Here is a 16,936-nt window from a genome sequence, read left to right as displayed (position 1 = left end):
AGATTTTTTTTAAGTGGGAAGATTTTAAACTATGACTTCAGTTCATTTAAGATTTATAAGGTTGTCCAGAAATTTTATTTATTCTCTCATTAGTTTTAGTGAGTTATATTTTCTTAAGGATTTTTACCTAATTCTCAAATTTACTGGCATTAAGTAGTTGATATATTTTCTGGTTATCATTATAATGTCTACTGCAGTAGTATCTACCTTTTATTCATTATATTATTTCTGAATTTCTCTTTTTATTGGTTTTACCAGAGATTTGTTTATTTTGTTATTCTTTTTAAAGAACCAACTTTAAAAAGATATTTATCACATTGTATTTTAATTATGAGTTTATCAATATCCATTAGATTAGGGGCTCCTTGAAAGCCAATGATTGTTGCATTCATTTTGCCTTGACATAGGTAACAAATTATTTGCTAAATGAATAATGAACACTATTTCTATTCAAACCATATGTATTTACTCATAATTTCTGAGTGTTAAAACTCCAACTAGTCTATAAGCTGATTTAAAATACTCATATTTAAAGAAGAAGCTTATACCAAGGCTTTGCTTGAAAGCCTGCGCTAAATCATTTCTAAATTTCTAGCTTTGAGGCATTTTATCATTAAAAGCTCGTACTCATACACCTAAACTAACAAGAACTTAAAATTCATGACACACTTTCTTCATTTTTTAGCTTGACCTTCTTGTAAATCTTTAGCTTCATGGATTTGGGCTGCTCTATAAGGAGATCTTCCCTTGTCTGGGTGATTTAAAAGCAGAGTTCATTGGTGAATATCTCCTATTTTTCCTTTATTGGCTGTAGGTTTGCATCTACACCTCATATTATGTTGCTTCTTGTTTTATCATTTTGGGTTCAAACACATCTCTATAATGCCACCACTGGAGGCAGATTTTAGTAGATTTTGAAAAACTTGTTTTACTTGAGGCTTCGTATGTTTCATGGCTTGCCAGCCATAATGGTCTGCAAATCCTGCAGAGGCAATGGTCAGGCCAATGTGTACCACACATGGCTCTGACTGTGGCTTGGCTCCCCACCCTCCATTGAATGCATGGTCAAAGAACCCAATTTTCTTTTGTTTAACTTCTCTTTAACTTTGTTTTCTCCTTCACTGATAGTTGTCCTCCCTTTGTTACTTTTTGACTTTACTGTTCCTTCTACTTTCCTTAAGTTTAGGGCCTGACTCCTTTTCTTACTTTGTAAGTTACACTTAGCTCATCGATTTTCAGTCTTGCTTCTTTTCTGATGTATTTTAAGGTTAAAATTCTCCTCAAGGCATCAGTTTTGCTGTATCCCAGAGGTTTTGATATAAGGTATCTTTATTATCATTCTGATCAAAGTATTTCTAAATTTCCATTATTATTTCTTCTTTGACCCAAGAATTTTAGAATAAAATATTTCTTTGATTCTGGAATATTCCTAATGATTTCCTCTTCGAATAGTGCTTTCCCTCATTCTCTCTAATCTCTTCTTCCTGAACTACATGTACCTTCCCTGTATTTTTATTCCTTTCTAATGTTAAACATATCAATCCCCAGAGTTGGAGATAGAACAGATTTATCATCCAGTCATCCCATCTCTGAGCCTGGTGCTTTTCCCTCCACTCCATTCTGTCTATGCATGTTGGTGCAGGCTTATGTGCAGACACCCATCTCTACACCTAGATTTCTGCCAACATGATCACAAAAACCCCCTGAAGCGCCTCTGCCCTTCACCCTTTCCCCATGCCACACACTAGGAGAGACTAAGTTCCTGCCTCTCTTTCTCTCCTGAACCCTGTATCTTTCAGATGTCCACCACTGCTGCTGACCTCAGACAAAGCCAAACAGATCGTTGACCCAGTTCACAGAACTTATAACAAAATTTGAATACCATTTCTGTTTAGAAACAATGGCTAACACCGTCTTTCTTGGTATTACTTTTTATTGAATATGGACTTATGGTCTTTAAATATTTTGAATATAGTGCTTTCAATATACAGTTCTTTAGTCATACATATTTCTTCAAAGCACAAAACTATAACTTAAAATCGAAAGGCTATAATACACACATATATATTGCCATAAATCTAGAACAATTTTATAAAAATAGAACTCAAATGTCAACTTTATGTATCTTGGCAACTTAGTGGTATCGTAAGGTGGCCAGAAGCATGTTTATTATGCATGACTCCCCCACAGTGACTGTCTCCATGTTTCATTTTCTATCTCTTTGGGGACACTTGGAACAGTCTCCATTACCAGGATCCCCCAGAAATGCCCATGGCCATGGCTCAGCATTGCCTTTGCATAAAGTCTCAGTGCCTCCACTTGTTCTTGGAGGGGGAAGACCAGCTTCCAGATTCTTCCTCAGAAAGAGGAGGTGTTCCCTCCTGCCAAATGTCCACAATCCCCCACTTCCTGAAGCCCTCACAGTGCATGGTTGATACCTGAATGTGCAGAGTCAGTTTCCTTTCCTTTTGTGCAGAGAATGATAGATGTGAGTTTGGCTCTTTAAAATCAGTGTGAAAAGTTTGAAGCAAATTCATCTGAACATTGCCTACTGGGGTAACATCGTCATGACAGAGGACACCAGTGTCCACCTGCTTTTGCAAAACCCTTTACACACGTGCTCTACAGTCCTCACAGCCTTACAAGGTCGGGACATTCTTGTCCCCATCTGATGATAGAAAGAATTGAGTCTCTGGGCATTTAAGTCTCTTGGTTAAGGTCAGTGGGGTTGCCTGATCCCCAAATCAGTGCTCTCTGCCTGCCCTGAAATCCATGGAAGGAAACCAGCAGAGAACTCAGATCTGTACTGTGGTCATTTGGTGAGAACAGACAAGTGGCTTTGGGTCAAATTATAGCAGGGAGACAGCATTTCCCCAGATATTCCCAGGACACTTGAGCTGCAACTTTCCTAGGGTAGCAGGAAGGTGGATGTCTGTGGAAGCATATGGACCTACAGATTGATGACTATGAAGGGCTGTGCAGCATATCGCAGATCATCCAACAGAAATCCTCCGTCTAAAACCAGGGCTCAAAGCATTTACTGCTTGGTCCTGTTTGTGTTTTCAGAGAGCTGAGCAAAGGTCATAATGCCAGTGGAACCCATCTCAGCCCTGCCATCCATAGAGGTCCAAGTGCAGAAACTTGCCTAGTGGGCAAGAGGGACCTGCACAGGGTCCCCAGCCCAGAGCACAATGGGAGTGTAGTGAGGGGGCTTTGCCAGGACTTCCCTTCAGGGTTGCACTGCAGATCTCTCTAGCACTGAGCTCTGTTCCTCCTCTGAACAGAGACTGCCTCATTTATCTGCAGTTTTGATTTTCTGCTTGCTTTCCCACTCCCTTGCCTTTTTAGATTTACCATAAAAATATTCCCCAGTGGGAAGTGCCTCTCCTATCTCCTTGATGATCACAGCCTCTCAGGACAAACTTAACTTTGGCTCTGTGCACGGTCTGTCCCTCCATCAGGGCTGACTCTGGACATAGCCCTTCCCTCCTCCTGGCCCTGGTCCCCACCAGCTGTCTGCTCAAACTTGCTCCCCCCAACCCCCCGCCAGCCTAGGCAAAGCCCTGCTCTGTGCTCCTCCACATGGGGTTTCATTACAAGCCCTAGATAACATCCTCTACCTGCTTGGGTCACTGAGATCATTTTCTGAAATTAATGTCACAGTGGTTTTCTTAAAAACCTCTCTTAAGAATGAATAAAAGAAAACAAATAACAATGACAGAAAAATCCCCAAAGCAACCCTCTCACTTCTCCTCTAGAAGGCAGATCACCTATAATGGGTATGGTTCCTTATAGAAAGGGCAGTGGGGAAGCCACCAGAAAAAAAATACAAGAGACAGGATTCTTGGGGAAATGGACTGGTCCTCCCACCAACCCTGCCCTGCTGCATGGGGGGCACTGGGTTGTTTCCTCCTCCTGGACTGTCGCTGATGCCCCGGGGGCCGAGCAGCATAAGGTCAGTGCAATGGTGGATGATTCTTTTTCCCTTCTCAGATTTTCCCAAACTCAACGGAAGGCTGCCCCCAGGAGATGAAAGGAGAAATGTATTTTGGGGCCTGGGTCACTGTATTTTAAATTAACTGGATGTGTGTGTGTGTGTGTGTGTGTGTGTGTGTGTGTAGGGATGGGGTGTTTGCAGCCCTGTATGGCTCAGTGCAAGCCACCCTGGAGGAGGTCATGGTCACACTGCTTCGAATCTGAAAACAATGTCCCCTACTCCTCCCAGAAGAAAAGAGGTATTGACCTGAAGTTAGCCTCCTTCTTCATGACACTTGTAGATATGCTGCATGTAATAGAGTGATACATTCTCTTGTTGGGCAAAACCTCCCCTGGACACATTAGGTCCCGCTGGAGAAGTAAACACCACCATTAAGCTTCTGTGGCCATGGAGGGAAGGTGGTGTAGACTTGCACACCTCACCAAGGCCACCTCAGAGCCAGGCCGGACTTACTTCCCAGTACACAGGCCAGAGGGCAGTTTGGCAAATAAGGACAATCCCCATGCCTAAGGAGGGACACTTTCCTCTTCATACTCTTGCTTTGCGTGATGCCTCTGTGTGGTCTCTGTTGGGCCCTGAGGACAGGGGAGCTACCGAAAGCTAGGGGGAGAGGGTTGGGAGCTGGGGTTTGGCAGGGTCTAGCGGCAGCAGAATGCTGGGTTTGGGGAGCTGAAACCTAGAAGCAGGAGTCAAGGTTGGTGCCCCTGAATGGGCCTTGTTGCTTTTTCTTGTGGCGCCAGTGGCTTGCCCCCTGTAGACTGTGGCGGACTACACAGGTCCCTCATTTCAAGGAGGCTTTCTTCCACTGCTTTCGCAAACTTGGTAGAAGAGGTTTCCTTGCAGCCGTGAAAGCTGGAGATGCAGAAAAGGATATTCTCTGGCTGGGGGTTGTAGCAGGCCCCGTAGCCGTCCGGCACCACGGGACCATAGCAGCAAAACATCTCCATGGTTGTGGGCACCTGGAGGAGAGGACAGGTCAGAAGCCACTGGTCTTAAAAGTAACCTGTGACCTTGCTAGAATACAAGGTGTTTCAGCAACCCTGAGGCCTCGACGGGATATTTACTTCTCCATTTTCCACCTCGGTGTTTGACTGAATTAACCAAATGATCCAATAGCTTCAGCATGGATGGCTACAGCCAGAGTCATAAAAACAAACCCATCTAACTACACGATATGGAAAGAAGAGGGTCCATAAGCCACTCCCTGGTGGGAAATCTGCTCAACTTATGAAGTCGAAATCTCCCAGAGTGACCTGTGCTGGGTCTCAGGCTGAGTCTCCCCTTCACCTTGGGGGCTGTATGAGGCACCGAGGCAATCAGGGTAATTTCCTCAATGGCACCCTGGTGGCACCCCATAGTTAGATGGCTTCCCAGAGGGAGTAATTTATGAACGGAAGGAAATCTGGCCTGTCTTCTCTGTCGATTTTCCCCACATCCTTAATTATTGTCAGTATTGCCTGGCTGGTCTGCTTTTCTCCCCATAGCCCCCCGCCATGCGCAATTACCCAGCACTGGGCATTTCAGAGACTGCCATCGACTGGCGTTTTAGTTAGGCACCTAACACATTTTGAATTCAGAGCGCTGAGGTTTTGTAATTAGGATCACAAATCAGGAAAATGTGTCTCCGAAGGCATTCCCGCCATACATGTTCATTGTCAGTTGGGAGAAAGAAAAAACACCAAGCCACCCCCGCCCCCGCCCCCAAATTCATTGTCTTAGCTGGTCATAGGGGGAAAACTAGAACACATTCTCGGGGAGTTGCAGGCTTGGGATTGTTTTTAAACCCAAGGTTTTAGGCGCTGTGTAGTCAGGCCTTCAGAAGTGACACCGGCCGTTTTAATGGGGCAGAACAAACCATTAGTCTTGCTAATAGAGTCACCTCATTGTCAGATAAATTTGCCGTGCAACAGCTGAAGGTCGTAAAACCATTCCAAAGCACTTTTTGGCCCATGGATAGTTTCCTGAAGAATTTATGTTGTTGTGGCCTGCCCTCGCTGATTCGCGTCTGCGAGCTCACCGCTGTCATGACAGAATCAAATTACTGAGTGGGCTTTTATCCTCAAACACAACTTGATCAGCCCCTCTCATTGCCCATGTCCAGCCTTTAGCAGATGAAGCGGAGTCTTAGTCAACTGACGTTTGGGGGTCCTTTTCTTTCCTAAACTGCTGTCCTTCTCCAGTAGACTGTATTCTGTCTTTGTCACAGTGGTCCTCCAACAGAACAGGCTTGGGAGATGCTGGGCTGGCCACTGATCGTCTGCAGTTGGTCTCATAGCACTTTACCATAATGACTGTGACCTGTTTGGAGTGCCTGTTCCACGCCAGCCACTGGGCTAGGCTTTCTACCCAAACTGTTGCTTCTAGCTGAACCGGGACTTAGCTCTAGACCTGTTGGGCTTCAGAGCCTGTGGCCGTCACGTTGGAACACCACCCCACAGGTAACAGATTAAATGCTGGTAAGCTCAGGGCTAGAGTACCAGTTCCCATTCAGGACACCTCTGCTAGGGTCACATCCATGATTACAACCACTTAGTGGGGAAACCAGTACTCTGAGCATTTAGGTCACTTTGCCAAAGGGCATGCAGCCTGTGAGAAGCTCCTCTGGGACTTGTCTGACTCTAGCTAGTGGGCTGGAGTCACTGGTTTATGCTAACTGGCCTTTTAGAAAGCTCACTGGTTACACTAAGTGGCCTCTTGGGTGACAGCCACACCGTACCTGGCTGGTTGAGAGGACGAACCGGTTGCTGGTCAGGTATGTTTCATCTGTGAACATCTCGGGCAGCTCCTTGCACGTGTCCCGAGCTAGCTCCCGCAGCGCCAGCAAGTGGTTGTCGATGGCCATCCCTGTTATGGCCTGGGTAGTTGGGGGCAAAGAACAGGAAATGAGACAGGGGCTCCCAAACCCTCCCCCTTCTCTAGTCCACAATGCCGATGGCCATTGCAAGAGTCCTGGCTTATGCTGACCTGGTGCTTGCTGTGGACAACGTGTGTGGGTGGCCGCCCAGGGCTGACCACTCTACTGCTCAGCTGGTGTTCCTCAGATCATTCCTACATGCACTGGGCGAGTCTGGAGCAGGCTGGGTTCTAATGTGAGCATGCCTGAATTAAAGGTCTGTGAGTCTGAGTATCCCCTGCTTCTCAACCCCAGCATGGTCATTGCCGACACACTGCATATGACCCCTCTAATTGGAAGGGGTGGGCTGGGCATCTCTAGTACTTTCTTGAGTAGGGGAGGAGACTGGGGGGCAGGGATGGGTGCTGGGTCCTGTTGGGGCATGGAGAGTGGTGCCCCAGGCTATCACTGGGCAGACACTCACTGCAACAAACACTTTATCCCCCAGCCAGAGTCCAAGGAATGAGGGATAGAGGACATTAAGGCCTGTTCTTAAATCTTGGTTGCTATTTCATGGGTTCAGGATCGGTTCAAATAAACTGGATTTATAGCCTAAGAAATCATTCTGAGATAGGAACTAGACATCTTAGAGGCTCAGCTGATGTTTACAAGGGGAAATCTTGTTGAATGAAGAAAGATTTTTTTTTCCTTTTTATTACAAGATACTTGAACTCTTATCAAAGGTTAAGATCAGAGCAGTGGGGACTCTAGGATGTCTATGTAGGCAGAGCTTGGAGGTGGTCTGGCTGGAAGTGGGGCGGTGGGGTCTGCATACCCATTTCATCTCCTCCCCACTTGAGGCTGCATATGTAGGACGCACACTGGTTTTACTTGGATTACATGTTCATTTGGGGTTAATTTTAGGAGTGGTGGAGACTTGGGGGCCGTCTCTGGCCTGTAGTAGTGCGTTCACATTGGGCTAAGTGTAAATCTTGGGAGGTTCACACTTAGGTAAGACGGCTGCTTAGCTGTTAAAGCCCCAGATAGGAGGAAACGTCCATCAAAATGAACTTCGTTCAAGTTTACAAGGCACATTTTGGGATTTGACAGCTGTTCTTTTTCAGTGAAGAATGAATGAATAAAGATGAGTCAGAGGCTCCAGTCTCTTCAGATGCACCTAATTATAGGCTGGAAAGATGTTATATAACCACAGCTCACTTTGGACGTGCCCCGCTAGGACAGAGGGGAAGGACTCTGAGCCCGTCTATGCAGTGAGTGTGCTACTGGTTCCTCTGTCAAATCGCAGACTCGTGTAGACCTGTGGAAGCCGCTGCTCTGTGCGGCAGCCAGCCTCCGGTCCTCACCCCCTCCAGCTCACCGCAGCAACCAAGGCTGACTGAACGGAGAGTTTGGATTAAGGCCACGAGTCATCATGAGTAACACGATTCATCGTTCAATCTTTCATCCATTCGGGGAAACTTACTTGAGCTCCCACTATGTGCCCAAGGCTGCTGGGCACTGGGGATGTGCATGCTGTGAAGGGAGAGCCTAAGGTGCTGTGAGAGTTTGTGTGGGAGGGTCTGGACCACGACGACTCCTTCACTGGGATGTCCTTTCTCGCTACCGTGGCCCAATACAGCTGCCACAGAACTGTAGCTCTCCTTGCTTCTTCCCCCTGACCCTGACCCAGTACCACACAGCCAGCCAGGCTCCAGATTCACCACAACAGATTTTCATAGTTCTCCCCTTCCCAACCCCCTCTGTTTTATTTAGCTGTTCCCAACAACATAAAATAGTTAACAGAGCTGAACCCTAGAGCCATGCTTTAGAGGATATTTTTCTAAATCTTCCATAAATTATTACCAAAGCTATATATTTATATAGCTTAAAACTCCGGAGAAGCTGAAGGCGTCTGTCTCTTTGCCAGGTCTGATTCCCACTCTACAGAGGCAACCAATTTGGCTATTTAATTGTCTTAGTTCTAAATAACAGTTTTATAATGCATTCACTACCTTTTTCAGCTTTATGTCTTCGTGCGATAGAAGACGAACCTTTGGCTCTTTCATACTCCTGCTCCCCAGACAGTCTTCCATTCTCCCATGCTCTCAATAGAGCTACTTTTAACTCCTCACTGTCTGATCAGGAGTCAGTGCTGACATGATTTAAATTATACAAGTATTCCCATCTGAGTCTCAGGCTGTATTATGATCAGATTTACTTTCTTATTCATCTTTTGTTTTCCTTGGAATGGACAATTTTTAATGATTGAATTACGATTTTCCCCATTTGCTTAGCTTTCTAGAGATCCATAACTAATTGATTCCTAAACTCTCAGCCAGAAGTGTAAAACTTTTCTTAGTACAGTCAACTAAATCAGATAATTTATCAATTTCATTCCATCTCTCACTTCTTGCTTCTCTATTTTTTAAAAATGATTTTATTTATTTATTTGACAGAGAGAGCGAGTGAGCGAGAGCACAAGCTGGGGGAGTGATTGGCAAGGGAGCCCAAGGTGGGACTTGATCCCAGAACCCTGGGGTCATGACCTGAGCCAAAGGCAGATGCTTAACTGACTGAACCACCCAGGCGCCCCCTCTTCTGGCTTCTCTATGGGCTGATTGTTTTTGTGTCTGCTAAACAGCTGTCGACTTGGGACCTCCTTTTACTGTCACCGTCTTTCTCACTTTCTTGTGCTGAATCTTCTGATTTTTGGAGCCTATGATGGCTTTTATGTTTTATCTCTTACTTTAGTAGTCTAAATCCTCCAGTAGTTTGACAAGAAAGAAAGCTTAAAAAGTAAAGCTTTTGAGAACTTATCTGTCTGAAAATGTCTTTCTTTTGTCTACAAAGTTGATCATAGTTTAGCTGGGTATGAAATATACATTAAAAATAATTTCGTATTTTTTTCCCCTCTCTCCCACTGAGATTTTACGATCTTCTCTTTGATCTTTGTGTCGTGAAATTTCCTTGGTATGAATCTTTTCAACTCTCATGCAAATACATGGTGGGCTTTCCCAATATGGAAGTTCACGTCCTTCAATTCTGAGAAGTTTTCCTGAATTATTTTGTTGTTGTTCCCCTTTACCCCCATTTTCTCTTTCTGGATATGTATTACTTGGGATATTGTTTCTCACATAATGAGCCTTTTTTCTGTCCCATATCTCATTTCTTGTTTTGTTGATATTTGGGGAAGATTATTTCAGCTTTATCTCCTAATCCTTCCATTGCATTTTTTCTACCATATTTCCCCCAGAATTATTTTTATTGCCCCCAGAAGATTTTTTTTCAGTTTTGTGTTCTTATTAATGGATGCAATAAATTCATTATCTTTCAGAGGACCTCAATTACAGTTTTAAAACATGTTCTCCTGCTTCTGCATTGTTTTCATTTCTTTGAAGTTTCTCTTAACTTATTTTTAAAAATTAACCAAAAATTTAAAAATTACACAAAAACATTTCTACTGGCTTTTGTGTCTTATGTTAGTGGCTTTCCTCAACGTCTGATGATTAATGGCTACTTACTTATATATCAGAATAAAGCACTGAAAGAATGATAAGAAGATACAAGGGTAAGCCTGTGCTTGCCCTCTGGTAGCCTTCACTGGGAGGTGAGCTGGCTGGGCTCTTTCTCTGGGCACCCCAGCAGTCAGTGTCTGTGAGTTTCTTCTCTTGGCCTGGTCAGTTTCACCACAGAGAAATTCTAGAATCTCATGCTTGGAGAGACTTTGTAATAAAAGTACTTCCCAATGAACCTGGAGCTGAGTAGGTAGACTTTGATTAATCGCCATGTTTAATCTGATTAACCCTCCCTGAGCTCTACCTGATGTCCCCAGATCTAGAGTCTTTTGTCTTCAGCTTCTCCAGAGGCAAAGCTTCTAGCTTACCATTGAGAAAGGGTAGTCACCTAACTGCATGGGATGGTGGAAAGGAACTGAGGGTCTGATTCTTTCTTATAGAGATAATCAGCCAACCCTCTTCTTTTCAGCCCTACACACACCTGTACTTCTGGTGGGTGCCTCCAATGCCTGAGCCATTTTGCGATTACAATTCATTGGGTTCCTGGGTCTCCCTTACTGTTTGCCTGGGTTTTAGCTTACCCTGGTTTGCTAAGTCACTGGCCATCTGTTCTATTTTCCAACGTGAAAACTTTGCTGTTCCTTTTTTTCCCACTCTCTTTGCCTAGTGTACTCATGGCTTAAAAAAGAAAAAAACTGCCTTTGCTGATATTTCTGAGGATTTCAGAGGGAGTAACAGTAAACCCTTGTGTCCACCATGGCTAAACAGAAGTTTGTGTCTACCTCTTCAATCCGCTGCCCATGCCCTATGTCAGTCCTTAATTCAGCTCTACCTAAATATTATATAGGTTCCTAATTAGTGTCACTGAATGTTGGCAGACCGCCCATGCTCCAACCAGTCCTCCTTCTACCTGGCCACTGGAATAAACTTTGTGACTGAAAAATCCCACCTCATAAGCTCTCCTGTGCCTCTGTCCTTCGCAAACATACACTGAACTATTTGCCTTTCCTCCAATGTGTCTTATTCTCTCAAAATTCTTTACCTTTGCACATACTTTTCCCTTCTGGGACCATTTTCCTCTTCTATGTCCACCTGACAAGCATCTCTTCATCCTTCAAGTCTCATATCAAGCACCACTTCTTCTGGGAAGTCTTCCTGGCTTTCCCAAGATGAGGAACTAGCTTGCCCCTCCATGCTCTCTCCTACTTCCTGAGGACTATTTTCACATGAGATGAGATTTATCATTTAAGGGATTTTCCTCTCAGCTACTCAGTAAACTCACTAAGGACAGGGGTTGTGGACTTCACCTTTTATTTCCTCCCACCCAGCACCTTGTCTAGCATTAAGCAAGAAGACCAAAAATACCCACTGAATACATGAATGTGAGCTGGATTTTCCCCAAACAGAATGAACATTTAACTCTTCAGATGAATTTAGGACCTGGTAACTGAGTGGAAAGAAGTCTACATTGGCTCATTCTAAAACCCAGATGAGCATTGTACTTGATTTCAAGTATATAGAGTGAAATTTGGTCAAGCCCTTTTCACAGGATCTATGCTCCTTCAAAGACTGTATCAGAATAAATTTCAACTGATATATTGATCACCCGTCCAAGTAGTAGCTTATTCTGTTATTTATATGCAAATGATGGCTCTGCCATGCTAGAAAATAAACGACTTCCTTAAACTAGGAGAACATTTCCTTTAGAATTTTGATTTAGGGGCGCCTGGGTGGCTCAGTCGGTTAAACAACTGCTCTCAGCTCAGGTCATGATCCTGGAGTCCCAGGATCGAGTCCCACGTCAGGCTCCCTGCTCAGTGAGGAGTCTGCTTCTCCCTCTGACCTCTCCCCTCTCGTGTTCTCTCTCTCTCATTCCTCTCTCTCTCTTATATAAATAAATAAAATCTTAACAAAAAAAAAATTTTTTTTTGACTTGGGGTATCTGGGTGGCCAAGTGGGTTAAGCATCTTACTCTAGATTTCAGCTTTGGTCATGATCTCAGAGTCATGAGATGGAGCCTTATGCCAGGTTCCACGCTGAACATGGACCCTGCTTAAGATTCTCTCCCTCCCTCTCCCTCTCCCTCTGTCCCTCCTCCCCTGCTGTCTCTCTTAAAAAAAAAAGTAAAAATAAATAAAATTTTGATTTCATTATTAATTTTCAGCAAAAAAGTTTTACCCATAGGCGATATAAATAGAAAATAAGAAAGCAAAACCAGCTCTAGGTGGGAATAAGTACTATCCCACCAGCAGTCATACAAGGTGCCCAAGCCACCACAGTGTGCCAGGCTTGGCCGCCATCTCTCACATTTGACTTTTCTTGTTGTATAAACTGTAAAGTACTATACGCATTTGGTGCTATTATTACCATTATTGTTCTTTCAGAGATCATTCATGGTATTCTTGTAAAATCCAAGTGAAAATGAGTGCTGTGTTACCCAGGTACTAAAAATAAGAAAAAGGCTGAGAGGCATGGCATCAGCCAAGCCACTGGGTGGCTGGTGGCTCGGCTCTCACACAGGTCCTGTGCCGTGGCCCGGTGCCTGCAGGACCAGCTTTTGGGCCCACGGTCATGAGATCCCCCAAGAAGAGCCACCGTGTCACTCACCATGACTGTGTACTCGGTCTGGGCTCGGATGGCATCCTTCAGAAGCAGCAGCTTCTCTGAATCCTGTCAACAGACCAGAGATGGGGTTTGAAGGGCTACTCAGGGACCAGCAAGTGAAAGGAGCTGGCTGTCCCCGAGACCTGGCCAACAGGAGGCTCCCGGGGGACTCCTCAGGCGGAGCAGGACTTACTGGCACGGCAGCCTTGTGGTCAGTGATGGCCTTCACAAAACTCAGCGCCTCCGGAGTGGCTGAGCGAATGTTGTCCACACGGCCCTCCTGGAACCGGCGAATGGACGCGCTCTCGTAGGTGGCCACGAGTTTCCTGTGGAGCCTGCAGAAGATGGAAAATGAATGGCAAATGCTGTCGCCGTCTCAGGAAACCATAAACGCTGGAAGAAAAATAGCATCTGCAGGCTTTATGTTTACAGCCCTGACTCTACTGAGCACAGTATTTCATTTTAATGTTAATAGAATTCTCGGGGAGATTTCCCAAAGATGAGTGTCGGGGAGTCGCTAATAGGAAGAGCTGTGTACGCCTTCAACCACCAGTGACACTGTGTGGATATAAAATAGAGAAGTGACAGGTAACTTTTCAAAAAACCTCCATCTGGTGGGAAACCTAGAATTTTCTTCGAGACCTGATGAGTGTTTGATTAATAGCACAGAATGGAATAACTATGTGATTAATCATTCATATCCTTGAGGGAATCCTGTTTTATTTAGAACAATTCAAGTATGACCTATGGATTGAGGCAGGAAGGAGGCTGCGGCCCAGGCCTGCCTGTCCAGGGGCAGCTGAGTTTCCAACAGACCCAAGGGCGCCATGGCTGTGCCTCTCCCGGCCCCAGCCAGGCAAAGTCCTTTCATTAGGCACACGAACCAAGTGAGCACTCCGAGGCTTGCACATCTGGCTGGCACATGTCTTTCTCACCTGTCAGCAAAGTCTTTGGTGTTGGAGGAGGTGGGGAGGAGGAAGACACAGAATCACAGAGGGGCCTTGATAAGGGGACACAAGTCATGGGCCTGCATGCTGGCTTTGTCAGAGCGTGTATCTCCTGTGCTGAGGGAGCTCTACTAAGAGGAAGGCCAAGTCTGATTCAGCACAGGGCTTGGCGTTGTAACTTGGTGAGAAGGTGAATAAACTTTCTTGACACTTTTGTCTCATTACCCCAGGTAGGAAGGACTCTGACAGTGAGCTCATTTCCCTGGCAGCAGATACCATGTCCAACACAAAAGTAGAAGCCATCACTGGCTAGTCACTGACCAACCTCCATCTAGGCATCTTCCAGGCTTTGCTGAATCTAGGGGCAGAGTAAAAATATTTTTTTTGGTTATGGCTTAGACTCTGAAGAATGTTCTCCATGGGAAGCAGATCCTATTTTGGTTGTTCACTGAGCCCAGCAGCCTCCGGCCATGTCCACTCCTGGCCACATCCAGTGCCACAAGGATCAGCTGAGGATAGAGGAGGCTATGCGCAGGGCTGGCCAGCCCCTCCTAGCCCTCGAACTGAAATGCTCCCTGTCTTATGGCCCATCTCAGCCACCAGTATCAGAATGGCGACAGTGGTTCAGAACACCAGGTCCTTCCACGGCTCAGTGTCAGCGAGGTCTCTGTGTCCTCACGATGAGCACAGACCTCACGTGGGATGACGTCAGCCTTCCCCATGGAGTCAGTGCCCAGAGTGGCTGAAGCCATTTCCTCTCCCTGTGAGCTATGGCCCCTCGGGAGGACACTAGGATCTGGGATGCTGTGTCCACAGGAGAGCTGTCTGCTCGTTAGTGAGACCTCCTTCCCCTGGCCTTACTGCAAGGTCACTTTATGTCCCCTGCTCCCCCTGTATATTGCAAAGTAAAAGCAGATACTGGTGGGGTCCTGTGCCAGTTGCTTTGGGAACACTGGAACCAACAGGAGCCAGCCTTGTCTTGAGGTTGGTCTACTTTGCATTTTAGTTTAGCCTCCTGTAAAAGACCCATTGGCCTCCCTGCCCTGTTCTCAACCCTTGCTCTCTACTTTCTCTCCTTCCCCAACACAGAGCTACCACGAGATTTCTCTAAACCCGACCTCACTGTGCCACCCCCAGCTAATACTCCCGTAGTGTCTTCTCACGTCTGTGACTCAGCCCTTGAGGCCTACTCTGGGCCAGGTGTGTGAGACATGCAGTGTCAGGCTTGGGGGAGACAGGCTAGAAAACAAAACTGACAAATCAATGAACAAGGCAGCCCACATGAACAATGACTGCCATGAAAGAGAACACAATATGATAGGCTGGAGAGCTGGACGGTAAAGGGGTCTGAGGTGGCTACTTGAGGTAAGGGGGTCAAGGAAGGCCTCTGAGGGCGGACACCTGGGCAGAGACCTGGGTGGAGGGGAGGAGCAGGCGTGTGAAGAGGGGTGGTGGCAGCAGGCTGGGGGTGCGAGACACAGGGGGGAGCAAAGGGCCAGAGGTGGGAGAGAGCTTGGGAGGAGGCGAGTTCAGGAGGCGAGGCGAGTTCACAAGAAGCCTTTCAAAACCTGGACTTTGTTCTAAACACGGTGGGAAGCCATGGGGAGGGTTCACGGTGGTAAGTGATGGAAGCTGATTTGCATATTTCAAAGTTGATGATTTGTGAAGATGGGAGTGGGAAGCAGAGCCCCCGGGGAGCTTGCTGCCGCTGTGCAAGCACGAGATGATCAGGGAGGGGCCGGCGGCCATGGAGATGGAAGACTGGGTAGGTCTGAGAGACCTCTGGAGGACGGACATAAGGGTGTCCCAGGTGGGAGAGGAGAGACAGGGACGAACCAAGGATGAGTTCGCATTCTTGGACCTGACCCATGGAGGGGGTGCTGGCTGCATGTCCTTATCAAGGAAGAGGGCAGGGCTATAGGGGCCCACGTGAGGGCAGGAGGAGGAGCAGCCCCTGGGCCTTTGCTCAGGCAACTTCCTGACTATGATGTCCTTCCTTCTCATTTCTGAGATTGGATTCAGACTCTGAATCCCGGTTCAGGCAGCTCCTCTTTCTCTGCAGCCTGCCCTGCTCCTTCCAGCTTCTCAGCCCACAGAAAGTCATTCCTCCCTCCAGGATGCTTCTAGACTCCAGAGTCTAGAGCAGCTTGTCGGGCAGCCCACCTGGGCCGAGTTGTTCCGCTGTCAGACTTTGCTTACCTGTAGAAGGCCAGCTGGAGGGCCACCTGGATGAAAGCATCAGGACTGCATTTCTGCTTCTTAATGAATGTTTTCCCAAAGATGTCAAACTTATACACAATGAAGTCGAGATTCTTTACTATTCTGTGGGAGAAAAAGAAGAGGCCCTATTGCATGCAAAACAGAATGCACAGACTACGAAGTCTAACTGAGTGACTCAAGCTTGGTCTACGACCCAGGACTCTGAGGTGGAGGACATGGTCCTTGCCCACTGGAAACGCATCGGGTGTCAGAGACAGGACTTGACATGAGGAAGTGGCAGAGGGCATGTCAGACCAGGGTTCCCTGAGCTGAAGGGGAGGCTTGGCCAGGTAGGGCAGTGGCCCTGTTCTGGTGGTCGGGGAGGGGACCTGGCTGCAGGGAAGGGCATGGGGCGTGGGGGCAAGAGACATTTGCATGCGCAGGGACAACACTGCCCACAAACGAAACCCTGGAGCCCATTGCCTGCAGAAGTGGGCCTGAAAGAAGCCATTCATCTGACCTGTTTGGGAATGCGTGTCCCACAACCTCAGATTCTTCTGGCACCCTGGCCATTCTCCCAGACCTGGCACACCGCCTTTGCCCAAGGAAAAACCCGTTTCTCTGATGGCTGGAAACCATGTCTTCTCACAGAGACTCCTCCCTGTTGTGCTATGAGAAGAAATGCCTGGGGCCTCCCTGGGGGTCCCAGTCACCACAGCGAGGGCAGCTCGACTGTAAACCCATCTTACCCAGAAATGATTGCTGAGCCTCCTGTGACACACCCGGCTCTTTACTGCCCACGAGCCACGGTCAGAGTAACGGGTAGATTCCCTGACTCTAC

The 16,936-nt window shown here is 46.6% G+C and overlaps 1 protein-coding gene and 1 pseudogene across 1 annotated transcript in view; both read right to left on the bottom strand.

The window, feature by feature from the left end:
- Positions 1-674: 674 nt before the first annotated feature.
- LOC116573695 lies at positions 675-1,010 on the bottom strand (annotated as a pseudogene).
- Positions 1,011-1,923: 913 nt separating this feature from the next.
- Positions 1,924-16,936, bottom strand: part of CHAT (choline O-acetyltransferase) — a 52,457-nt gene continuing 37,444 nt past the window's right edge. Inside the window, 5 exon segments of the mRNA XM_032312200.1 lie at positions 1,924-4,956; positions 6,714-6,851; positions 12,953-13,015; positions 13,143-13,284; positions 16,096-16,218. Of these exon segments, the coding sequence (XP_032168091.1) occupies positions 4,687-4,956; positions 6,714-6,851; positions 12,953-13,015; positions 13,143-13,284; positions 16,096-16,218 (736 nt within the window). The 3' untranslated portion in view covers positions 1,924-4,686.

This window comes from Mustela erminea, chromosome 14, assembly GCF_009829155.1.
Source record: "Mustela erminea isolate mMusErm1 chromosome 14, mMusErm1.Pri, whole genome shotgun sequence".
Classification (NCBI taxonomy): Eukaryota; Metazoa; Chordata; class Mammalia; order Carnivora; family Mustelidae; genus Mustela; species Mustela erminea.
Note: the sequence above shows the minus strand (reverse complement) of the source record. Positions and strands in the feature narration are given on the sequence as shown.